Here is a 27563-nt window from a genome sequence, read left to right as displayed (position 1 = left end):
GTGAGGACTTTTTATTTGCCTTGTCATGACCCATCAGCATTTGGTCACACCCCCCCCCCCCCCCCCCCCCCTTAGGAAAAAGCTACATCTGCCTCTGGCTATAGAGCTATCACAGTGGAAAAGGTACTGACATCCTTGCATTGGTGTGGCTGAATACTCCTATTGATGTACTGTTCACAGATAACATCAGGAATATGAGAATACTTGCAGGAAAAAAAGAAAAATATTTGAAACTTATGGGGGAAAAAAGGTCTGAAATGCATTTCAAGGCATTTGAATTGCCCAATTGGGCAAAGTAAAAAAACAAACAAAAAAAACTGATATCTGATTAACCCGTTGAGGACAGGCTGATTTTGCTACAACACGCATTTCCTATACATACTTGCCCGAGTATACTCGGCACAAATCCTCAACGGGTTAAACTCTGGACTCTCCATCCCTGTCAGATGAGACCCGAGGTGCTTGAATTAAGAGGACATCAGAATAAGACTACCTGGTAGGCTATTGTATGTATTCATAACCATAAAGCATGTGACCTGTGCAAGGTCATGACCTGTAGCTATGAGGTGAAAGGTCATGACCTGTGGCTATGAGGTGAAAGGTCATGACCTGTAGCTATGAGGTGAAAGGTCATGACCTGTAGCTATGAGGTGAAAGGTCCCGCTGCCAGCAGCAGGTTGCGTCTAGTGAAGTGGAGATGGTAGACAGAGGTGGACTTGGTGGGGTAAGAACCTAGCAGACTGTCTCCTCCCTCAGGCCTGATATACAAAACACACAAATAATGAATGAATAGAAATCTTTCCTCTGCATAGAAATGGCTGTTAAACTCAATCATTTCACGGACCCAGTTCAAATGTAGTTTGCAGGCACAAACCCTTTTTGGTCATAAAGGAGTCTGCACCAAAACTAACTTCATGCACCACCCTGGCACTGTCCCATAGGCCCTGTGTTGTAGTGCTAGGGTGGTGCATGTAACAACCTGTAGTTAGTCTTGGTGCAGACTCCTTTACGATCAACAAGGGTTTGTGCCTGCAAACCAGTTCAAATGTGTCTGTGTGTGTATGTGTAGTTGCTTTTGATAGAAATACACACATATTTCTTGATTATTTCCCTCTTGAACAAATCAATAATTACTAAGGCAGTCAAGATTCACACATGTTAATTAGGGAGGGTCAAAAAAGCAATCAGGGAGATATTTTACATATCACATCCATGTCAAAAGGCTAGGATGATTCCCAAATCAGGTAATTATTCTATGATTGTTTATCATCATCATCATCATCATCATCATCATCATCATCATAGCTTTACCTATTACCCACACAGGGCTACAGAGGATGATTTTTTATTTTTTTAAATATTTTTTGCCTTTCTGAACACAGAGTGCTGATTTGCAAATGCACTGTAATCCAAGATTATCACATGAAATTTTTCTTCAAGAAATTTGTACAAATATTTGCCTATTCATTTATCATAACTTACAATATAATCCATCAATAGCAGTGGCGGATCCAGAGGGGGCGCATTGGGTGCATGCCCCCTCTTTATTTGTTGTTAAAACAAAAGAAATAAAAAGAAAAAAATGAGATGAAACCCAGAAGCAGCACCAGAAATATTGTTTGTGCCTCCCCCCCCCCCCCCCTTTACGGAATTCCTGGATCTGCCCCTGAATAGAAAGTAAACAAGAAACTTTGATCTTTTGTCTGAAGAGAAGAACTTTTACAACACATTTCACATGAAAGGTTGCAAACTGATATCAATAACAAATCAAAATACATCAATGTATCACTGCAGACTTGTATTACTTACGAGATCACCATCGGAGATGACATGGACTCATCTGCGTCTGCCTCTGTGAAGATCTTTTTGACATCCCATAACTTCACACAGTTGTCAAGACCACCTACAAAAGAAATGCGTGTGATCCAAAACTGTATAATTTTTACTGTGTCACACAAAAATTTGGGAGGCATTTTATGTATTCAAAGAAGGCCTTTCAGGATATGGACAAACATAACACACTTTCCTTGTTCCACTGGAAATACACTGGAATTGCATTAAGCAAAACAGAAATGCTAGAATTCTAGATTACCGATAACGTAAATTACAACAATAGAAAGAGTTCCATATGTATTGTACTTGTAGGTAAAAAAAAATGAACAAAAACACAAACGAAAAACACAACATGAGCATCAAGTCTTAGTCAATAGTTTAACAACTACAACTAGAATCGGAATTTGTCAACACTGACAAATTAGGTGATCCGATCTGTTCGGAAATCAACTGTTTGAGTCTCCTGATCCCAATAGGCATGACCATACCGGTTTCATCTGTGTTTAGTGGACATTGGCCGTGTGATGTTTGGATTCTCATTTAGAAAACGGAGTCAGACCTGCCATCTATCGTACACAATTCCGTGTACACTAACGAAGATACAGAATGAAGTATATTTGACCTTTGACCCCACTTTCCACAGACAAGATGACATCTGAGCAAAAAGTGGTTATTTTGTGAAATGATCCTTGTAACATGGTCATTACGTGTACAAAATATGGGAAAGAAAGGACATGTATTCACCAACATACAGGATGATACATTTATGACCTTTGACCCTAATTTACATTCCCAAGATGGCATCTGATCAAGTAGTTGTTATTTTATGAAATAATGTACGTGACATGAACTAAACATGTGCAAAATATGGTGGTGATAGGGCTTGTTTTTCTTGAGCCATTGCAAAGAAAATTGCAAAAAGAAGGGAATATGAAAATACATCGAAGATAAGCTTTAATTTCAACCAAGTTTTTGGACGTGATCCCGACAACGTATGAAAAAATAAAGGGCACATTAACGATAGCCCAAAGTCTCAGCTACAACATATCAAAATCTGGGAGAAATTCTCCGAAGCATAAGTGAGCTAGTGCTCGAAAAGGACAGTCATGTCAATTTTCATTTCCAGAAAAACTGCACTCCCATAGAGATAACACGTAAACTGGTCAAATTTGACAAGCTTACTTTGAATCCATTTTTATGAGGTGATGCCGTCATCCAATCAAAAATTGTTATTACATTAATGAAAGAACATTCAATAAGCTACAACACACTGAAATCTGGGTGAAAATCGACAAAGGATAAGTGAGATACGCTCGAGTGAACTTGAAATTTGATGACGTCATTTGGAAAATTTACTCTTTTTATTTTATTAAGAAATTTGATATCTTTTAACCATTTCTCCAGCATCGCCAACCCATGAAATGACACGTACAACTCATCAGCTTTCAGAATATGTAAAGAAAATTGGGGGTCATCGTCCATCCTGACGAGTAAAGTCGGATATAAAATTGGCAGTTTTTTGGCATAGTTGCACTGTATATCGCCATTGACGCGCGCGCGGAATTTCAACTTTGACGGGCCCGTATGACGTCATATTGACTTGAAACTTGGTGGAAATATTCCTTGACATTTCAGGCATCCGATAAATGTGAAAAAATGGGAAATTTCTATTGTATATGAGCTGTGCGTGCGTATATGTGCGCGCGCGTACGCGTCCGTCCGATTTTTTTCAATTTTTCAAAAAATGCTCCAAATGGTCTGAAACGTGTGCAAAAAAAATTTGAGCTCGATTTGAGGATACAAATATTCCAACGCGCGCATACGCGCACGTTTTGAGAGAAAATATGTATTTTGAGAACATGAGTAGAATGCACATAACTTGAAATATATGTGACGTAAATTTCATTGAAAAATTCTATTCCATTAATGAGATATGATTGAGAATGTGTTTTCATATAATGACGTCATAGTGACGTCACGGTTGACTGATCACTATGATACATTAGATTTGTCATCTTTGGGACATGATACATATATGGTATGAGTTTGAAATTGATAGGAAGAGGACTTTCTGAGCTAACCTCTGCACAACTTTTGAGGAGAAAGAAGAAAAAGAAAAACAAAGAATCAGTACAGATACAGAAGGTGATCCGAGAGGATACTCGGATCACCTAATGATCTATACAGACAACTCTACATGACTATACATGACATGACTCTGCATAATAGCATCACTTTCATCTATTCTGTATATGACTGTGACCAATATTAACTGGCACATGAAAGCTACAAAACTTTGAACCCTGCACCTCTCTGTTTTTTGGTGTCTGGTTTTGAAAAAAAAATTACCATTCTGTTTGTCTACTGTAAAACATGATATATTCGCGGTATGAAATTTTCGCGAATTGGAGCCGACAGCTTTTTTTGCAGCTTGAAATTTTCGCGAACTGCCACTGGCATTCAATGCATATAGTGTAGACAAGAACTTTTGCCTGCAATTTAATTTCGCAAATCTTGGCGCTCGCAAAATTCGCGAAATTAAAATGCACGTGAACATTCCTCGTTTTACAGTATATTACTCAATTCACCATAGAGTGGTACTGTATTACCTCCGCCAAGGAGGGTATGTTTTTGTTGGCATTGGTTTGTTTGTTTGTTTGTCTGTTTGCAAAATAACCCCAAAAGTTGAAAACATATTTTTGATGAAACTTACAGGAAAACTTTATGACACAAGTAACAGATGATTAAATTTTAGTAGTGATCTGGGAATTTCTATAAATTTTTGTAGGACTATTTATCTTCTGTTATATCGGGTCAGTGAACCTGGGGGTTCAAGCTGCACATGTTTAAGGTTTGCATATGCACACTAAAGCGTGTGCTCTGCTCAAGGTGCCATGCAGCAGGAAGCTGATGAGGTAACATAAACACAAGGCTTCTTTTTAGCTTTATAACTAGGAAATTGGGCAATTATTCAGCATGCATGTATGGGTGGGAATGAGCTGCTTGGCCGAGGTCTGCACTCTTCAAGAGCTTTTCTAGTTTGATTTGACATCTTCACTCTTCTCTGGGAACCCACCTGAAGCAAGAACATTTCCATCTTGACAAAAGCTGAGAGAGTAGACAGGAGCTGTGTGGCTGCTTAGTTCCCTGATCAGGTTGCCATGACGCAGTTCCCATAGCAACACACGTTTATCAGTACCCGCTGATGCCAGATAGTGACCATTGGGAGAGAAGACCAGACTGTGGATTGGACCCTTGGTATGAAAAAATTAGAAGTTTATGAAGGATATTGATCTCAGTGTCCTATCACACAAGATCAGTTCAGAAAATTAAAAATGCTTAGAAACGTCAGTATTAAGAACTATATAAGTGCTATTTTTTAAAATTATCATTATTATTATTAGAACTGTGGGTCTTGCAGCGCAAACAACAAACAAAAACAAAAACAAAAAATCAACCACTGCTTTCATGATTTCCCAGGCATGTACTTAATGTTCAGGATGTAATCAACCACATTTTTCAGGGGAATACATTTTGCATGCTTCACTGATGGTTGTTTGATAAAATTGAAGTTACATTGTATGTAATATTTCTTCCTGTACTTGAAAAAAATCAATAGTTGGGAGTTCAACTCTAAAAACATCTTAAACTAAAAAATAGGATAATGCTACTGCTTTGAAAGTTGGCATTAATCATGGACAGAATGTGTTAACAGAGTATGCTCAATTTCAGCTTAATCTGATAATCCCTTCATTGTTGTTGCTGTGGTAGTGTACATCCTGTTTTTGTCCCATTCATCACACAGCTAGCACGGTTTGGTAAAGATTAAGCGGGTCTAGGGCAATTACCCCCTGGGCAATTACCCCGCACCCTTCCCCTGGCCCTAATCCTAATCCTAATCCCGAACCTAATCCTATCCCTAACTCAAACTCCTAACCCTAACCCTAACCCTAACCCTAATCGTTACTCTAAGCTTACCACTAACCAGTATTTAGCCGGGGGGTAATTGCCCTCTCGGGGTAATTGCCCGGATACGAGATTAAGCACTTGAATAAACCCTGCATTAAAGAGCCTCTTTTCTCAGCTCACACTTTTCCAGAGTGTGTGTTTTCTTTTCAACATTCAGATAAGTTAGGGGAGTCAATTTGAATTGAGTTATTAATCATTTTAAAGCTTAGAGTCTGCTCTTTCAGCATCTGCCCTTAACTAAAAATCCATGTCTGGCAACCTTTTGTTGGTTTTGTGGTGAAGGGTCACATATGACATGGCTGAAAAGATGTGATCATTATCTCTGCCAAAATAGAAAAAAGGAGGCTAGGGAAGAGATTTCTTCGCATACCTTGTGTCCAGTCATAACCCTGACACACTTTCCGCTGCTCATGTCCCATAGGCGTATTGTCTTATCACTCGAGCCTGTGGCAATGTAGTTTGAGTTGGGATGAAACTTCACAGTCTGTGGAGCGAACACATGTACAGCAATCATGTAAAGTAGGATGTATCACAATAAGTGCCATATATAAAGAGAGTCTGGTCAACTCGGTTTTTCGGCTTATGAGTTTTGAAGCTTATGATTGGTCAAAACTATTCTGTGATTTTTGTGGAGCCATGTCATTACCAAAGTTCGCTCATACGCAGTGCCCATTGTTCACCACCTCAAATTTGGCTTGCTTTCACTGTTAGGTCTGAGCGTACACGCCAACCCTCTAACGCGTAATACGCTTGGGAACGACATGGCGTCCAATTTAGCAGTTGTCCAGACCTTCTTTATATATGGCACAGGTCACAATAATGCACTGCTGCCCTCTACTGGTTGAAATCTGACATTCACTTAACCTGACAATGAACACTAATCCGATGAGGATGGGCTGATTTGGCTATAACACGCATTTCCCATAGACACTTACCAGAGTATACTCGCGACTCGTCCTCAAAAGGTTAAGGAAGCTGTGGGCATCTGTATTCATGGGCCTAAAAATTGCGCATGAATTATCACGACAGAAATATCTCTGCTTTACTACACTCAGTATTGCATGAAATGGTATCATTTTCAGAATTCTAGACCATCAAAAGTAACACTAGAAAATGGAAGTTGACCACATGTCAATTTTTGCAAACTTAATCATTCTGAAAACTTACAAAAATTTGGTAGCTTTCTCAAAGGTTTTCTTATCTCAGTGAATAGCAACAAAGAACAAACAAACTTCCCAACAATGTAAAACCAAAAATCTACACATGCATTCTAATTTTGCAAATTTCTCACTCGCAAAATAAAAATGCTTGTTAAAGCTCTTGCCTACACTAAATGTACTGAATGGCAGTGGAAATGTACAAAAATATCATGCTGCAAAAATTTTTTGCTTTATAGTACCTGCAAGCACAATTAATCTATTTTTAAAATATGTGATTCTGCAGTTTTGGTTAGATCATTTCTACAGATCACTACTCAATCTCACTATTGACGTATGAACAAACTTAACCTCTCTACAGCCAGGTCAATTTGAATTTCTCAGACATGACATGTATTCAACAAGGGATGTTTTAGATTACATTACATCTGAACAGACAATGCCTCAAGGAGAAGAGGTAGAATCAGAATTTAAATTCTTACATCAACGTCTGAGAGATGACCAGCAAATATCCTCAGAGGTTGATGGTACTCTGTGGCCCAGAGTCTGGCTGTCCTGTCTTTGCCTACTGATGCAAAGTAATGGCCAAACGGTCTGCAAAAACACAGGTAAAGTACAATAGAGAACATCATTAGCATGAAAGGAACTAAACGAACCAGGTGTATTGTACCAAAGAATATCACTAGTGAGAAATAGACTACAAAATATATATATATATTTTTTTTTTTAATGTAGAGCTCAGATATCGAAAGGATTGCAACAAGAAGAAGGATGGTAATTGATGAATTACTCAGAGTAGATTATGTCATCATTATCATTGTCTAATAGAACAGAGTTTGTATCTACAGCTCATTTGTGACCCTGTATCTCCAAAACACCAACAAGTCACTAAACCATACAGATAATCCTATACTATAATACTCGAAGTTGTTGTTGTTGTCGCGGCCTTATGTATTTCCTGTTTTATTTCGGCGTTGCTGGTTTCTCTATCTCCTCCCGAGCCGTCGGCTCCGGGCAGTTGCGACCGGTGCCGTCGGCCGCAGGAGAGTATCCTACATCGAATGGCGTGGGTTTCGTCCCCTCTCCGCGTCCGTGTCGACATCGAGGACGAAAAAGAAAAATTAATTAGCTACATGCATAATGCATTTTTGTGCGTGACGAAAGAGCCGAGCGTTTCAATATTCACGGAACCTGCGCTGGCCTCCTGCTTTCTCGATCTTCCATCTTTTAGCTTGCAGAGACACTGGGGGATACTAAAGATGATGGTGCAGCGAAATCTCTGACATCTTCCGGCGGACGCGCACGCACACACACAATGTACCTCGCAGAACTCTATACACACTCTACACTGTGTGTATATAGTTCTGTGATGTACCTTTGCCTCCGCCTGTTACGTGTACTGAATGTATTGACGATGGTTTCACGAATCTGTGTGTGCGTGACATGGACTACAAGGGCATTTACGTACAGTTCGCCATTATTGGCGTCCCCAAATGAAAACAACGAACGTTGGTTATGTAATTGTATTTTGCACAACTGCAGAATACTATATATGCAGCTCAGGTACGTCATTTAGTTTGCTCGCCGTTTGCTCTCAAGTCCGGTGTCATTGCACGCAGACTGTTTAGGACGCGGCTAAATATATTTGCCGATCGTACCCTTACATATCAGATTACACGCGCAGCTGCACGTGTCCATTCGTTTACTGCAGAGCTGCTGTAATCATACATATTCATAAGATGAGCGGACGTAGAGGAAAACCTCGCTTTGCCGACCGCCTATTTTTAAAATTGCAAGTGGAAATAGAATGTGTGGTTCTATGGTCTATCAAACCAAGTTTTGGTGACAAAAAAAGAGGGAGCAAATGAAGACGAATGCAGTGATGTGTATATTCTTCTTTCTTCCATAACATGGGAAAAATATTAAAGAAAAAAAATACGAGGTCGTGAGAACCTACTCCCACGGGTGCCTATTAAACCTGATGACTATGATCTCCCCCTCCCCAAATAATAACAATGATGATAATAATAATAATAATAATAATAATAATAATGATAAGGATAATGATAATAATGATATAATAATAACAATAATAGGAGCAATAATTGTAGGCCTAATATTAATTATGATAATGTACAATCTGAAGCAGATGTAGTTCTATATCATATGATATATCAAGCCAAGTTTTGGTGATTAAAAACAACAAGGAGGGAGCAAAATTATGAAGACGAAAATATCTTATTTTTCTCTCATAACGTGGGGAAAAGAAACATGAAAAAAAAAACACAAAACAACCGAGGCCTTGAGACCAGCCGTGGATTCCCGCGGGTGCCCGCGTGGATGCAAGAGCAGGGGGTAATCAAAGTCATAGTGTTAATATCTTCCCGTTTCAACGGGAACAACCTGTGGGCAGAACTTTCGGGGAATCTCATTTGCGTTTTTGGTAATTTTTCCCTGAATGTTTTTGTTTTTTTGCCCTGCGGAGGTGGAAATGTGTGTGTGCGTGAGGGGGGGGGAGGGGTGAGGGGCAACAAGACAACTGTTGGACTTCAACGGGTGCAAATAACCCCTCGAAACTCAAGTTCTATAATAAAAGCAAGTAGTGGCGGGAATGATCCCTACCAATGGACCGGATCGCCTGGCATATACTACAAAAATGTATTATAAAATTTCTGGGAAGGGTGGTCATTTAGAAGACAGCACAATTAACGAAAGAATGAGAAGACTTTTCTTTGTATTTCTTCAATAAAAATGTGCAAAATCGTATTATGAGAAAAAAAAATAAAACCCCTCAGACCCGTGGATTTCCACGGGTGCTGCTAGTGTAAAATAATTAAAGAGTGACTGGGTTGACCAATTTCACCTATTTTGAGCCTTCACGTAAAATCAGCGCATGTAACTTTTTGCAGGTTTTGTGATGCATGGTCAGATTTGTAAATTACCATGTGGTTGGCAGTCAAACATCACTGTCTCAGAAATTCTTATAACTGGTAATTGTTTTCATCTATGACAGCATGAATCCCAAAATATTTTGAGCAGGCTTCCTCCCTGTAGGCAATTCTGATCTCTGGTCTAATGGTAAGCTCCTGGAGAATGCAAGAATCTGGTGGTTAATCCCTTGTTTCAGATCACCTCTTTGCAATTGTAGCAGTGAGGCTAGAAGGAAATTACTCAAAGCACCTGGTGAAGGGCATGGAATGGGTTCTACGTCCTAAGAATTGTTTCAGCCTCTAACCAGGGCAAACATAATAGGGGCAGTCACTCTACACAAAACTGTGTCATTTCACTACCTGGTATTTTGCTTTTTGTAGTTTGGACAGTAGTTTGGGAGTTACCAGCGAAACTTTTTGCATGCAAAAGGGGAAGTTTCTCATTTCCCACAAAACTCAGTATGTGTAGTTTTGTGTAGTGTGGCCACATACAGCTGAAACTTCAAGAAGTTTGTCATGTGATTGGATCCATTTTATGTTGAGTGCACACTTTGCACATTATTTTGCATGCTGTACATGATTTTTGCCAATGTGAAACATGCATATCAGAGACTGGAACTATAGGTAGTTTCACATCAGTCAAACTAAATATAGTTTTATCGGTAGTGTGATTGCTTGCTCAAACTTCATATAAAAGTTATTGGGAAGTAAACTACTCATAGTTTAGTGAAATCTGGCTGCTGCTAAAGACAATCTCACCCAAAGTCTGCATCCCAGACAGGAAAGTTGTGGCCCTTGTATGAGACGAGGCAGGAGTAGGTGTACATACTCCAGAGACGTATGCTGGAATCCTCGGAGCAAGACAGGAGGAAGTTTTTGTCTGGACTAAAGCTGGTTCCGTACACCGGTCCACTATGGCCATAAAGGGTCTGCTGGTCAGTTGATGTCCTGGAGGAGTCGGGTCAAGCAAGAATTTCAGCAATTTATTATCTCATCAAATATGAATCCAAGATATTTTCCATTGTTCCTAAAATGGCATACTTGTACAGCCTGTTTCCTACAAAATTGTGTTTGACTGTTTTTGGTTTTTTTTTTAAACAGAAACATTCTCCTATTCAGCTTGTTTGAATGCATACACACTTCTTCTGATCTAAAGTGTCAATTAAGACAAACATTGTACTGTGAGTTATGCTTGCTACAAGGAAAAATGCATTAGGATCAAACTTCAATAGGAAATACTCCTGTCATAAAGATATTTTGGGGGGGTTTTGTGTTAGCATTGTAAGAGCAGTATTACCATACTCACTATCAAATTTACAAATACTTTTTTAGCTATCATGCTAGTTATTTGCAAAATGAAACGAAAATGTTAGTGCTTCACAAACTGATAGAATCCCAAATTAACCCCATTATAGCTAAAGGCAAAACTATCAAGTGTAATGGCAATGGCATTTTGTGATGAGGAATCTGAGGGAGTAGGCATCTATCTGCAACTGATCTTTGGCCAAACCAGACACATGAACAGATGGATTAATTTGAAGTATATTTGAAGCCTACCCATCATCCATTATTCGTTCCAGGACATCATCTGCTTCGGCATCAATCTCCTTCAAGGTTTCAGCTGGCTTTACCCTCCGTAGCTTCTCAGGGGTCAGTGTCCAGATCCGGATATTGGAGTCTGAGAATCCGGCTGCCAGGAGACCGGAGTCGTTGCTGACGTCTACTGAGATGAGACGACTGGAGGGAGGCAGACAGGATAGAGGAGATTCAATCTTTATTGCACAATAATCAAAGTCAAGACACACTCAAATTTGCACTGTAATGCTTTTCATCAGCATGAAAAATATGCCATGAACTCTTGCTGAAATAAATGTGTTTCCTGAAATTTCTTTAAAATTTCACCTGAATTTGGGAGTCAAATATCATGAGGAAGATATTTCTAGAGTGTTGGTACAGTACACATAAATGCTCAGTCACAAATGTTAGTTTTGTTTCAGATTGCACCTTTTAAAAATGAAAAAAAAGGGGACTACACTGGATTTACTCACCCTTGTGTGGAGTTGAGGAAGGAGTAGAAACAAATTGAGGGCAGATTGTCGGTTCCCAGATGGACTCGTTTGGACAGCTCCCTCTGGGCATTCAGACGCTCCAACTTGTCTGCATCTTTGCTGATGTCATCATGATGTCACAATGAAACAAGGAGAATTATTGCTGATATGCACAACTTTTGGGTACAAACTAATTTTCTTTAATAGGTAACACTGCTATCATGTATTTTAGATCACAAATGCAAGTCAAGTTTGAGGATTTTTGTTTCATATTGGTATGTGCTATATCACTTATATCAATTACAAAATGAATATGTCAGTTGAAGGATACGTGTATCTTCCCTACAAAAGATTGCAATAACTTCTTGTCATAAACACCATTCCAACCTGTGCACTCATGTATTCTTTGGCAATGAAGTCAGGGAGAAGTGGATAATAGTACGGTTTGTACAGAAAATAATCTTATATTAAAGGGTGTGTACAGTTCTGGTCGAGGTGAAGATTTGGCTTTTAACGTTTTGTGAGATATTCAGAAACCACTCTATGAAATGTCAAAGAGCATGCAGTTCTAAAGGGTATCAAAAGTTTATTCGACGAAAATCGGTTTTGAAATGGCTGAGATATCTAAAAACAAGGTGAAACAAAGAGATACTAATAAAGTTGGGGCATGTCGCCTTTTATTATTAGCACTTTTTTGGATATCTCAGCCATTTGAAAACCAATCTTCATCAAATAAACGTTGAATCCTTCTTAAAATTACATGCTCTTTCATATTTCATGAGAGGCTTTTCATTATCTCACTTAGAAATGTTCAAAACATGAATCCGTACCTCAACCAGTACTGTACAGTCCCTTCAAGAGAAAGTCTAAAGCCTTTCAATGTTTCAGACTTACAGCTCTGGAAGAGGAATCCTGTTCTGTGGTGGTGCGTTTGGGTCAGGTTTATTCTTCTTGCCTGCCATGGGGTCTTTCTTCTGCTTCTTCTTCTGCAAAATTGTTTAGAAAGCAACAGATCTTCATGATAAATACAAAATAATTACAGCAGGACAAAATCTTCATGATGGTTTATTTTGATCATTTATGTTTAACTTGCCAAACTTAGCTTAACTTGCCAAAAGCTTTTTTTCATCACCATTCTGAAGTCCCTCTAAACTTGAACTATTTGTGAAGTTAGCAAGCCCACTCAGGTGTAACAATGTCCCTTTAAAGGTGCATGGTCCCCGTGTTTTAGTCAAATGCGTATGCGGGCGCACGGCGCAAGTTTCCTATAGAGACCTATGCTATCGACTTCTCTTGGGCGCTTACGCTTTGGCCCACTTTCCCGAGTCCGAAGAAGTCCGATCCACTGTGTCAGTGGTCCGATCACAGTTCGGCTCATGATTCGGCTCATGGGGATGACAGCTTTAGCACATTTCTTTTGTAATGTCATAATAAGAAGCACATATGCACGCACCCTGGCATTACTACAGACTGCGTGATGCGCAGAGAAGACAATGAAGGCAACGTTACTTAGCAACACCTACGCGCTTTACTCTTGATGACAGCTCAATTTCGGCAATCTTCGTATCAATGCAAACGGGAATCGGCAGTAGCATCAACAGCGCCATCTACACTACCGGGACTATGCCCCTTTAATAGTCCAAAAGGGAGGCCAAGGAGATACAATAGGGATGAGGGACATTTGGTAATCTCTACTCATTGACAATACTTTCCACTCATCTCCATCAATCAGTGGACAAAGGACAGGAAGGGCTCAAGCATGTAGTGTTGTTCTGAAGTCTTTACAGTGCACTGGCACTGGCAAGTTATGAAAGAAAGCACACAGCACTGAGCAATGAAAGCACAGGTAAAGCATCAATCACTTTTACATTGTTAAAGGACAAGTTCACCTTCATAGACATGTGGGTTGAGTGAATGCAGCAATATTAATAGAACACATCAGTGAGAGTTTGAGCAAAATCGGACAATCCGTTAAAAAGTTATGAATTTTTGAAGTTTCTACTCAGTCACGGTTGGATGAGAAGACTACTATAGCTTGTGATGTCACATGAGTACAACGATATAAAGAAAGAATAAAGAAATTTCAACTTATTTCCATTTTTCTCGCATAACAAAAGAACACTTGACTTCTCTCTTTCAGAAGGCAGGGGGAATTATATTACCCTTAACATACATCAGTAGCAAGTCGAAGAAATGTTCACTTTCTTCAAAAAGTACAGTTTTGTGAAATTCTCTTTTTATTTTCCTTATGTAGTTGTACGCATGTGACATCATACACTGTAGTAGTCTTCTCTTCCAGCAGTGACTGCGCAGATACTTAAAATATTCGTAACTTTTGAACGGATTGTCCAATTTTCCTCAAACTTTCACTGATGTGTTCTACTAATATTGCTGCATTCTCTCAACCCTTATGTATATGAAGGTGGACTTGTCCTTTAAATGAGGAAATTTTCTTTGATTAATAACGATGATAATAATAATATTTAAAAATAATAAATAACACTTATATAGTGCTAAATACTGGCATTTTTAAACGCATAAATACAAAACAAAGAACTCAAATTCAATACTATTTCAAAAAATCAAGACCTTAATCACTACTGGATAGAAATACACAATGTATACAACATTCCCAGGAAGAGACTTGTTTAAATCAGACTGAAGACTGATCTATTTTAGTTTTCTTTCACGAGTTACCGGTATTTGTTTTTAAGTTTTGTAATCCTTATCATCAGTACAATAATTTGCATCTGCACTTAGAAAAAAAGAAAGTTTGTAATCCTACACAGAATGCTATCCATTGCAAGTGGTACAAAGTGTTGTTCTTGTGTGTTTTGGTCTGCATATAAACAAGAGGACATGACAATGCACCCTCTTAAAGGTCCTGTTTACCTTTGGGAGCAGTGATTTCAAAAATGTTCAAGATATTATAATTGCTGCATATGTGTAGGTCAGTTGTATCACAAAACATCCTACCATATAAACATTTTGCAATAAATCCCAAAATGTAAGGAGATATAGCTGTTTTTCTCAATAAACCATAACTGTAGATGGTTTTGTCTGGAAACATTTTTATTACACCTATTGTTCACATTTTGTATATTTAACAATACTTAACATTGATTATACTGATTCAAATCTCTACATTGGTTGTTTCTATTCCTAACTCACAGACGCCTTTATACAATATCACCAATTTGAACTACTGCTGCAATATGAGATATTATTCAAAGTACATGTAGGCTTACACTGTACATCATTCTCTGGTGCTTTGTCCAGGCATACACACAGGACATGGATTATAGAAAAGATGTCATCATGAATGTCCAAACTGGAATTTCATTATGATATCATATTTTGGAAAATGATATTTTCTTCTGACTTCCGGTAACAATTATTCCCTGAAAGCAGTGGTTGTAAGTTTCAGGAATTCAATATTTTTGTAAGTATCGGGTTACATGGTTGATGGATTAGATAAGCTAGCAGATGAAAACTGGAGTAGGATGCTCTTTTAGCATCACTTCTGTATAAAAAGTCTGCATCTATCATGCTTGAGTGCTAAACTTGTCTCAACACCTATCAATACAGCTAGATGAATCAGTAGGGTAGATCAGATCATTTCATGGTCTCAATCCAGAGGAAATCCCTGTCAACTTTAGCACATGGCTCCCCTTCTGCTAGCATGAATGAGGATTACAGCGTGAGAAGTCATCCATGCACGCAGGGAGGGGAAGGACATCCACCTGATACTCAGAAACCAGATGATTCGATGTGAAGGATGGATGACCACCCAGCCATTGTGCACTCATGCAAAACACCTTGTGACTCAGTTGAAATATGAGCCTATATTCAAACCACATTTTTTTGATATCACGTTAAGATGCAATTTGCAGGCAGAGATATTCAATCAATGTCATGACTTTTATTAGAGTAGTAATTGGAAAATGGAAACCACAAGAAATGCAGGCTTTTGGGGTCTATTTTGTTTTTCGTGATCTTTCTTTGCCTCTTTCTCTTACTTTTCTGTTTTTCAAGATCTGTTTCTCTCTCCCTCTCTCTCTCTCTCTCTCTCTCTCTCTCTCACTATGACTGTAATCACATGAATAATATCTTCATCTGAAACTTATGAGTGATATGAGCGGAATAATTTTGATAACTGAGGTTGGGTATTCCTTTACTATGTAGATGTGAAAAGTAATAATGATACGCTAAGCTGCTGATTAAGAAATACATTTACTAGCAACAGGTGCACATATTTTACATATAGTATGTAACTCATTTTCTAATGCTTATTAATTCAAATCATTGATGACAATGAGTTACAGAATCACCATCATCATCATCACCCATATTAAGTAGATGGTTGAAAGTCATACTCAGTAATTCATTCTTTTTATGCAATGTTGGCAGGATAAATGAACAACATGTAATGATTCAATGATATAATGACAGCTTATAATGGAATCTACTAGCATCTTAATCTTAACATGGTAAATGTCATTTTCCTTACTGTTAAGACCTAAAATTAGGGTCTAGGGCAATTACCCCCTGGGCAATTACCCCGCACCCATCCCCTGGCCCTAATCCTAATCCTAATCCTGAACCTAATCCTATCCCTAACTCAAACTCCTAACCCTAACCCTAACCCTAACCCTAATCGTTACTCTAAGCCTACCACTATGAACCAGTATTTAGCCGGGGGGGGGGGGGGGGGGGGGGTAATTGCCCTCTCGGGGTAATTGCCCGGACACGCTAAAATTATGACATTTTCTGTGTAAGATATGATTTTAGCAGGAATCTTTCCTCCTGGAGGGACGGAGGGTGACTGACCTTTGGTTTGTCTTCTCCTTCTCCTCCCTCATCCTCTTCATCAATCTGGATGTTGATGTCAGGCTCCTTCAACAGGCCGTAGAAGATTTTCCTTTTATTGGCTGCAGGGAGAAATGTACAAATATTATCAGTCTAAGAGACTGCCATACAAAAGTTATAGCTGAGGTGTTCTTTTATTTCATGCTTTCATACAACATTTTACATCAGACTGAGCAGGGCCCCCATTTCATAAAACTTTTTATCAGTGACAAGTTGTTGTAGTTGTTACAAGCTACTGAAATCCTTACATCTAATTGGCTAAGAACAAATTTGTCATAGAAATGTGGCAGTTGTCACTGATTAAAAGTTTTATGAAACAAGGCCCAAATGTACACTGCATTACTATTTCGTGGCATTGTTTCTTTTCTAGATTGTCTTCATACCATTCCCACTCTCCAAAAGGAAATACAAACTTAGTATTTTGGGCAAAAATATCAAAATGAAGCTTTGTCGGAGTTTGTCATTGGCTGGGAGCTGTCACATAATGAAATAAACAAATTTCACTTCAACCATAATCATCTTTGCAAATGAGAGTAGTATCACCTTTTGATTCAAATTAAACTAATGCACCCACACTGATTACTGTAAAGCAAGAAATATTTGCAGCATGAAATTTTCGCGAATTGCCATTGGCATCCAGTGCATTATAGTGTATACAAGAACTTTCGCATGCCTTTTAATTTCACAAATCTTTTAAATTCGCGAAATTTAAATGCACATGGAAATGACTGGTTTTACAGTACTCATAAAGACATGAAGATCCACCTGACAACATTAGGGCTTTTGAATGGACACACAATTTATATCAACTGTCACGGTAAATTACTGAAGTCTTCATTAATATCAATCTCCTACATAACTACTGTCACCATTACTGTGTATAATAAAACTTCACATGCAGAATGAATGGGGCCTCCCACAAGACCGACACCCACGAGTCATACAGCCCACGAGTTCGACATTGAAAACAGGTCAATGAGTCATACAGCTCACGAGTCATACAGCCCATGAGTTCGACACTAGGTAAAAACAGCCCACGAGTTCGACAGATACAACACGGGGCTTAATGTGTCCGTCTCATGGGCCTTGTTAGCTTAGTGTCGAACTCATGGGCTGTATGGCTAGTGAGCTGTATAACTCATGGGCTGTATAACTCGTGAGCTCTATGACTTGTGGGCTGTATGATTTGTGGGTGTCGGTCTCGTGACGAGCACCCAAATGAACATGAGGTAAAGCTAAAGTGTGTCTGACCTTCTCTCTTAGCCTCTCCAACCATGCTGCCTGCTGTGGCGTCAATCTGTTGCTTGGTTCTTGGAACTCCATCAAACACTGACCAGAAATAAAACACAACACACTAGATAATTACAGATAGAACTCACAACACTACAACTAATTTCTTTGTCCTGCGCAAACTCTTTCCATAGTAGATAATGATAATAATAATATCAAGCACACTTTATCATAACAATTTATCATAACAAGCCATATCTACTCCTTACAAATGTACACTAGTAAGAGTGCCAGCCATAGAGAGGGACATCCAGCAGAAGAATAGACAAAACAGTTAATAAAAAGAAAAGAAAAAAAGAAACAAGTTCAGAGTCAGAAGTTATGACACCTAAATGAAAATATGAGATAGATAATGAAAAATGAGATACAGTTGTACTTTGAGTTACACTGTCAACACACTATGTAATAAATTGTACTGACAATAAATATCATTACAAAAGCAAACAAAGATAAATTGTTCAAGATTTTATTTTATTTTTTCATTAAAAAAAAACTTTTGTAAGTGTTTAATCTTGCAAATCGCACTTGAGAATATTATGCTAAAGTAATGAAGCTGATGAACAAGAGCTACATTATGTCAGGACACACCCCCTGTAATGCCAAGTGCTCATTTGACCGACAACATCACACAGACATTGTCTAGAAACAGACCGACTGACAAACCTTCCTTTTTGGGGGGCTGCAGTGTCATCCACTCTATGTTTTTCTACTGTTTATTTGTTCGGTTATAACGAAATTCCGATATAACGAAAGAAAACTGCCGGTCCCGAATACTTCGTTATAACGGGAGTCCACTGTATTGCCTAGACACAGACTGACTGACAAACTTTCCTCTTACCATCAATGTAAAGATGATCTTCCAGGATGTTAAGCACTGTGCTGTTCTGTTTGTCCTGTAGATATCTCTTCAAGGCACTGTAGGAATCTCGTGACATTCTGATCACATACTTGCTCGTTCTAAAATAACACAAAGGCAATCAAAAACACATTGAAGTTATTAAACAACTCTCAAGTTCCACATTATCTGACTCATCTGATGTATTCTAATTCTAAACTTTTTTCTTTTAACTTTTAGATAATCGGCCTTTGTGAAATGTACAATTCGGCAGAGAAATTTATGAGTTACGCACAGGCATACATTGTATGTGTCTCTCATTAGAGTTTTTCATGTATAAGAAAATAATGAGGGGAAAAAAAGAGGTCTAGTACAAATTGACACTTTGCTGAGATATTGTAATACTCGAATTTTTACCATGAAGACATTCAATCTTTATGGGCAAGCAAGAGGATGAATGACATCACATTCAAAGGTGGGGAGACTTCACATTTTATGTACTGGGAGCAGGATTTTGTTTTTTGTTTTTGTTTTGGTCAACCCCAGTTTATTCACCTGTAAGTGACTAAAGCTGACTTTCCTTGTGATGGGTTGATGTTTTAATTCATAGGAACAAAACACAGGATAACCTATGATTCAATGGCCCTTACAGTGTACATGCCCAAACAAACTTCATAATGGAGATAACTCAGGTGAGTATGGAAAGTGTCACTTTTGTGTAACTTAACTCCTTTCCACTGAGATTCGAGTCTGTGTATGTGTGGGATTATTTGTGATATGTGCATTAGGTGTACATGTGTGTATCTGTTGGTGTGACTACAAGGGTTGGGGGAGGGGCACTGCGTAGTGTTTGAAAGCTAACCTGAAGTTCATCATAAGTTCACTGTGCCTCATGTGATCTTTCTTAGTGACAGCTGCCAGTCGAGACAGATCCTCTTCATGGTATTCTTCTTGCTCCCCATTGAATGCACGGAAGAAAGTTTCAGCTGGAGACGAGAAAGAAAAGACATTTATCTGTCACTACAGAGCATTCACAAAACTTGTCATTCTGTGAAATGATCACTAAATAAAAATTGTCTTGTAAATGTTAAACATTATCTGAAGTGTGGTTTGTCATATGTCCTATCACAAAGAACTCGGGGATACTCTTAGTCATAAACTGAGAGTCCCCTTAAATAAGGTACTGCACTATGTTTTTCTCAAAAATCCATCACTTCCCACTCTCTTGATAATAGAACATTACTAGTGAATGACTGGTAACCAAATCTTTTGCCCAAAAGTGACTCAACATTGTGCAAATGTATGATCCCAACTATGCTGAACTAATGCTTTTCCATTTTGCACAGAGTTACCTACATTTATAAGGATGCTTGTTAATCATGTCTACATGGAGTAGTATGTTATTTCCTGTACAGAAACATTAATCATTCTTTCTTCTCTTCTTACCCCAATGCGCATGTTCCATGTTATCCTAATTAGCATGAAAAAAGTATCTCTCGACTGAACTGTAACAGAGAATCATTTCCACAAGCCAGCTCACCTTGTTTCTCATGATCGTTGTAGACTAGTTCAAGGTACATGTGAACAAAGACAGGATAGAGGATTTGGGCCAGCTCACTCTGAAATGTAAATTTTAATCAAATACATTAAAATGATTCATGTCAAAGATCTACTATACATTGTGCAAGGCACAAAGGTCTCTGAAGTACCATATGTCCCCTAAAAAAAAATTTCAAAGGTACCCTCCGCAACGATAACTTTAAAAATAGTGAATCAATCCAAATACAATTTCAGGGTTTGAAACTATAACTTATTGCCTACATCTTACAGAAAACTCCACTCAATTTCCTTCAGTGGTCAAAGAGAAATATAAAGGAATTTTGTAGAGCATGTCAGGAATCTCTTTCCGCCAAGTTCTGTCTATTGTGTTTACACATGTATGTTCCAAGAGCATCCCAGTGCTAAACTTGGAAGAATCAGACTCATGACATGCTTTACAACAATCCACATAATTTCTCTGTGACCGCTTAACCAAATTGAATGGGGTTTTCTGCAAAATAGAGCCAAGACGTTTTATTTTAAGACCCTGAAGTAGCATTTAGACGGTTAGATCATATTGGGTGTTATCAAAGCGAAAATCCGATTGTAATTTTTTGGGGGACATACTGTATAGAAAATTAACATTAGAACCGTGTGTTTCCTTAAATCAATTCAATTTAGATTCACATTATTTAAAGAAAAGGATTACAAAAATTTAACAACAAATACAAATTAAAATGATTGATTCAAATAGAAATGAAAAAAAAGGAAGAATGAATATGGTGCGTTGGACGCAGTGACAGGGGTGCTTGTTAGTGAGTCAAATTGATCCCAATTGGAGTGCAATCCATTTTACTGAACACAAAAAAGGTTTCATGAGTTTTTAACCAAATTTGATGAATTAGAGCTGGAAATCCCACATCATCATTCATGTCCCTCTCATCCAAACAGCCAACTTTGGCTAATATGCCCTTTATGTTCAAAGTTTTAAGCACTTTTAAGTATAAAGTTATGTGAGTTGATTCTCTCCATCTGGAAATTAATACAATGTGCACACTGCCATACATGTATATCAATAGCCAACTGCATTATATTTCATGTGATACACGTAGAAATACAATGGAAGATAGTCTACCAATTGTAAAGCTCTGGTCAAAACTAGAAATGTCGCTGTGGTTATACCCCCGCCAAACAACATTTCATAAGCTTTGGTCAAAACAACATTTCATAAGCTTTGGTCAAAAAACTGAGGAAGTAGTTAAATCCGCAAGATCTTTCCTTGATCTTCTGCCATTAATATGTCGTTACCATGGCAACGTACTTTCGGGTACTGTCGAAAAATGCGTCTTGCACATCTACAACCCAAGGCACAAATCTGTACCAAGTTTCATGGAAATTGGGCAAAAACTGAGGAAGTAGTTTGCAACACAAAATTTTCCATCATTTTGGCTCATAATATGTGAGCTGTTACCATGGCAACATACTTTTTGTCACTGTCAAGAAATGTGTCATGCTGACCTATATCCTAAGACAAACATTCAATATGAATTCCATGAGAATTGGAAGAACACTGATGAAGCAGTTTTGCCATGAAGCATTTTGCCCTATATTTTGCCAATAACATGCCGTTACCATGGCAACGCACTTTTTGCCACTGCGGAAATATGTGTCTTGCACATTAACATATTCAGATGAACATCTGTACCTAATTTCATAAAAATTGATCGAAAACTGTGGGAGGAGTTCGCGACGCAAGATTTGTATCCGTTTTTGCCCATAATATGCCGTTACCATGGCAACGTACTTTTGGGTACTGTCAAAAAATACGTCTTGCACATCTACAACCCAAGGCACACATCTGTGCCAAGTTTTATGGGAATCGGTTGAAAACTGAGGAAGTAGTTCGTGACGCAAGATTTGCAACGGACCGACCGCCCGACCGACCGCCCGACCGCCCGACCGTCCGCTGATTCCTATATACCCCCTTCGTTTGGCGGGGGTATAATTAAGATACACTGCATTCTTTAAGACAAATATGGACAAAAATATGACAGTTATTGTGTTGAAAAAAAAAATGATCATGTTAATTCTAACTTGATGAGCATGGAAACGCTGATAGGATTGTCACATGACTAAAACGACAAAAATCACTATTTCATCACCACAAAAGTGGCCTTACAAGTGTATTAGAATAAAATTCCTCTTTCAAACATGTCCACTTTACGAGGAACAATCCTTTAATCTGCATTAACACAGTGCTCATTCTTGGAAAAAATCTCAAACCCCATAGAACAACAAACAACTGACCTTAGTAGTATCCAGTGACCCCTCAATGAAATTCTTAAGGTTCCTGTAGTGGCCATCATATAACAGTGGGTCTCCATCACTGATGAATTAAAACACATCGTAAGTAAGATCAAATCAAATGATTCTTACAGTGATAACTACAGTATTAGATATCCTTTAAAAAATTTCCACAAACTATGCACACTGTTTTTTTAGATATTTTTTTATTTACTTTTATAATTTGATAAACCACAGTAACAGAGGAATAATTACGAAATTACGTGTTAACACAATCACAACCCTCAATTCATTCACATACAGTGTAAATGGACATGTACAGTACATCCACTACCTACACGCTCACACATCTTTATCTCATTCACTTAATCTTTTACCACAATAAAGATACCGTAACTAGAGAGGCACTCAGAAAGCGCAAACCTCCGCCAAGCAATTCATTTCCACCCATACATGCATGCTAAAAATCACCAATATTTCACAATATAGAAGCCCTTCATACACATCATCAGCTTCCAGCTGCACCGCGTCATGCCGCGCCCGAGCAAAGCACACCCTTTAGAGCACATACACTGTGTACATGTATGCAAACCTCATTTACACACAGCTTAAACTCTGAAGTTCATTGACCCTTTCTGCTAAAAGATAAAAAATCCTTCAAAACTCCATAAGAATTCCTGGATCTCACTATCAAAATTTAATAATCTGTTTCTTTTGTCAAATCAATTTTTCCTGCAAGTTTCACCCCGCGTTCACATTGGTCCCCGCGACGCGGGGACAGCCACAAGAGATCTTATCTATTTTACGACTGACCGTTCACACTGATATCTCATCTGTCCCCGAGCTGTGGGGGCATTTTGGGGCTTGGAGCGATCTCTGCCACTTGAAACCAGGCATAGTGCATGCGCACATTTGATGACCACAGCTGGACGCTATCAATTGCGCCCCAAGGTCACTCTCCCCACCAAATCTTGTCCCCGTACCCGACTTGCTTCGCAGGGATGAGGGGACAAATCCCAGCGAGCGTTCACATTATGGTTTTCGAGGAGAAAGTCCCACAGCTCGGGACTTTCCCCGCATCACGGGGACCAATGTGAACGCGGGGTCAATCACATCTATTCGCAACTTTTTGAGTTATTTTGCAAACAAACAAACAAAACCAATGCAGATGAAAACTTAACCTCCTTGGCAGAGCTAATAATGAGGTCTTTTTATAATGCACTGTGTCTGTCACAAAATGACACTCCTGGTGCAGAAAGCTGAGACCTCTTTTTGACATTGCTTCATTTGGAAAGAGCCATAATTGAAGGATTGAATGATGAAACAATATGTTGTACGTAAGCAACATTGTACTGAATGATACCAAGAGCAGGCAACCATGTAAAACATTGTCTGGTCAGTTTTTGCACTTTTAGGTTTATGAGCAGTGAGCTCTAACCATTATAAGCACATCATCAGCTAAGCATTACAAAGTGCATGTTACAAGAACTATTTCAACTCTCCTTGTTGCTAACTGTTTTGTTTTTTCCTTCACCATGAAAAGTCTTGTTCCCGACATCACAAACAATATTATATTTAAGACATTAAAGGACAAGTTCACCTTCATAAACATAAGGATTGAGAAAATGCAACAATATTATTAGAACACATCAGTGAAAGTTTGAGGAAAATTGCACAATCGATGCAAAAGTTATGAATTTTTTAAATTTTTGTGTTGGAACCGCTGGATGAGGAGACTACTACAGCTTGTGAGTCATATGCGTACAACAGTATAAAGAAAATGTAAAAGAAAATTCAACATATTTTCACTTTTTTGGCATAATAAAAGTGCACTTGACTTGCCTCTTTCTAAAGGCAGGGGGAATAATATTACCAATAACATTTGTCGGTAACGAGTCAGGGGAATGTGTACTTTTTTCAAAAGATGGAATTTTGTGAAATTCTCTTTATATTTTCCTTATATTGTTGTACGCATGTGACATCAGAAAGTTATTCATACACTGCAGTAGTCTTCTCATCCAGCGGGTACTGCACAAAAACTTCAAAAATTCATAACTTTTGAACGGATTGTCTGATTTTCCTCAAACTTTCAATGATGTGTTCTACTAATATTGCTACATTCTCTCAATCCTTATGTTTATGAAGGTGAACTTGTCCTTTAAATATTGGTATTACTTTCTAGTAAATCTGAAGCTTTGCCGAATGGAGAAATTCACTCAATACTGAAAGTGGACTGGAAACACTACTACAGACTGCACAGTACAGTTATAGAGACAGGTGTGAGAGAACTCAGTACCATTTCACACTCTTTAGACCAGCTTGCTTTAGACACTGACCTGGTGTATGCTGATAATACTGTAGAAACATCTTGGTCAGTGTTTGATGCATTCTCGGAACTATCTTGAACATGGGCTTCCTTTCGCAGCAGTTCTTCAGTTCCCTATGGCACACATAAAAAAAAGGACAAAAATGCACAACATTAATTACTGGTAACAATACAAACAGATTTCTGTTCTATCTCTTTAACTACATGTATGGTTGAGTGTCTAATACATCGACACCCTAACGTTTTTCTATCAATAGAAACTTAAAATATCACACAATTTGCCTGAAATTTTACTCACAGTGTGGAAAAAATACTCCAAGGAGTTTTATAATTTTTTTTTTGTTTTTTACTTTAATGGTCCTTGTCCGCTCTGCTCTGTGGCCTCTGATTCTGTCAGATGTAAAACCACATGTACATTACTGATGTAGCTCGCGCAGTCTCTGCGGAACATATCCCTGACGACAACACAAGACACAGACATCTGATCTTTCAGTCAACATGAATCCCCTCCGAAGGAGGAGAAGACCATTCAAAGTTTGAAAAAAAAAATGCTATAAATCAAAACTCCTCCGGACAGATGGATTTTCTGTCTAGATCTAGACCTGGTTGTAGACACCTGCACGTAGACAGGTACATGTAGACAATTTGAATAGGTTGTGAGTTGCAGCTAGAGCTACAATGTACATGTAGACTACTACAGCCAGTGAGCGTGCGGTGCATAATGCTACGCCTACAACTGGACCTACTGTACTACATGTGTACTCGACCACTTTTTGATTAAATACCTTGTAGTTGTACAGCATCTCAGAAAATATCCCTCAGTTTCACCTTACAAAATTCATTTCACTCATGGCAGAAAATACCGCAGATTCATGTTCTATCCCTGGCTCAGCTCAGATTGTTGCCATGTTGACTCATCCACACACGCGGAATTCTCGGTGACAAACGCAAGTGACTTTTCTTACTGTGCACCAGCACAAGCTTATTATTTTAATCAACCGCCCATTTTCCCATTGAAAAGCACGTAAATCCAGTGAATGGCATGGCAAATGTTAACAATAGATTGTAATTTCAAATCTCCAGTGAAGAATGCAAAACCACTGCACTGTGACACTGAGCATAGCTAGTCTCATGCATGAAAGTTTGTTCTTTAATTTAAGCACAATGCTATAAATAGAGGGGTGTCGGTTTCAATGTACGGTGTCTATGTGTTGGACACCTACTATACAGTAGACTTACTGGGGAAATTACAGAATACTGGTTTTGCGTCATATAAATTAGCATATTGGTGCGTATTAAAGAGCCGCCGGAGGCTCTCCCTTAGACTACTTTAGAGATGAATATCAGCCCAAAGGGCTGAAATTCATCTTTCCCATCGCCTGGGGCCCCCAAAAAAGCCCGGGAACGGAACGGCCGTCAAAAAGTAGGTTGACCACACAATTTTTATGAAAATTGAGTGGTTTCGGAGAAAAACTGCTCTAAATCAAGATAAGAGCGCCCATCAAAACACCCGTGTTTTGATGGGCGCTCTGCATCGGTTGATTAAAACTCGATTTTTGAAAAAAAAAAACAGAGAGGATTTTTTCTTCTTTTCATCATGGATAGTCATGATAGTGGACATGTGTGTGTAACAAAAAATCACTGTGCAAAGTTGCGACAATTTATACGTCAGATGTGAGATGAATAGAAGTGAGTAGGGGGCCTCATGAGGCGTTCCCCCCCCCCCCCCCCCCCCCCCCCCCCCGGGCCTCATGAGGCATGGGGGCGGTCCTCATGAGGCGGGGCAGTCCTCGTACGTGGGAGCAGTTCTTATGAGCGGGTTTCCCGGACTGAGTTAGAACTAATTTTTACATTATTATTGCTATTGGGGGACACCCCTGAAAACCACGTATGAATACCACACTCTCTCTGCAATCGTCGTCAGCCAAATCACAGACCGTATCGCAAATCGGATTAATATTTTTGATGGTTGCTATCGGCAAGCGTAATTACGCTCTTTGCGCTATCCGTGATTGGTTGCCGGTATTCTGTAATTTACCCGACTTACTAATACCAATAGATCGATGATACTAGATTTTGATTCTGTGTACGGTCTACGCAGCTGCAGCGCGCAGGCACCAACATTGCACTGCCATTGCATTGGTAGGTCACACAATAAATTAGGTATGGGACTAGGGCACACACACACACATGCATCTGTGTACTCGCTGCACTGGCAACAAATTTAATCAGTTCCGCTAGTCTCACCTTCAAATTATTCTTTCTCAAAAACTGGAGGACAGCTGCTAGAGTTTGGCTATCCATTTGCTGTTTTTCTAGTGGAACAACATTATCAACAGGAGGATTTGTAGGTGACGGGTCACTTTGGATCTGGTTTTGTCCCAACTCCGTTTCATTTTCTGCATCCATGGGTTCCGCCATTTTGTCATTCTATTGACGACTCAGGGGTACTGACTAAGAAGA

General features: G+C 38.8%; 1 protein-coding gene across 1 annotated transcript; it reads right to left on the bottom strand.

The window, feature by feature from the left end:
• Positions 1-643: 643 nt before the first annotated feature.
• LOC139721248 (transcription initiation factor TFIID subunit 5-like) lies at positions 644-27499 on the bottom strand. Its single transcript, XM_071632572.1, has 17 exons — positions 27348-27499; positions 25111-25214; positions 22778-22856; positions 20472-20550; positions 19794-19917; positions 18935-19053; positions 18058-18135; positions 16768-16868; positions 12832-12923; positions 11938-12057; positions 11447-11626; positions 10649-10837; positions 7442-7553; positions 6173-6286; positions 4910-5087; positions 1810-1903; positions 644-758 (listed from the first exon to the last, which is right to left on the bottom strand). Exons 1-17 carry the CDS (start codon positions 27402-27404, stop codon positions 644-646), a joined length of 1935 nt encoding a protein of 644 aa, XP_071488673.1. The 5' UTR covers positions 27405-27499.
• Between the last annotated feature and the right edge of the window lie 64 nt (positions 27500-27563).

Source organism: Diadema antillarum, unplaced genomic scaffold (genome assembly GCF_040938485.1).
Source record: "Diadema antillarum isolate AM-2024a unplaced genomic scaffold, OU_Dant_1.0 scf00000013, whole genome shotgun sequence".
Lineage (NCBI taxonomy): Eukaryota > Metazoa > Echinodermata > Echinoidea > Diadematoida > Diadematidae > Diadema > Diadema antillarum.
This window is presented reverse-complemented; position numbering and strand designations above follow the sequence as displayed.

Coding starts and splice junctions, on each gene's coding strand:
- LOC139721248 (XM_071632572.1), bottom strand. CDS start 27,404: ATGGATAGCCAAACTCTAGCAGCTGTCCTCCAGTTTTTGAGAAAGAAT. Junction 5,088..6,172: donor GGGTTATGACTGGACACAAG/GTATGCGAAGAA, acceptor TTTCATACCAAG/GGTCCAATCCACAGTCTGGT. Junction 1,904..4,909: donor TGGAAATGTTCTTGCTTCAG/GTGGGTTCCCAG, acceptor TTTCTTTTGTAG/GTGGTCTTGACAACTGTGTG.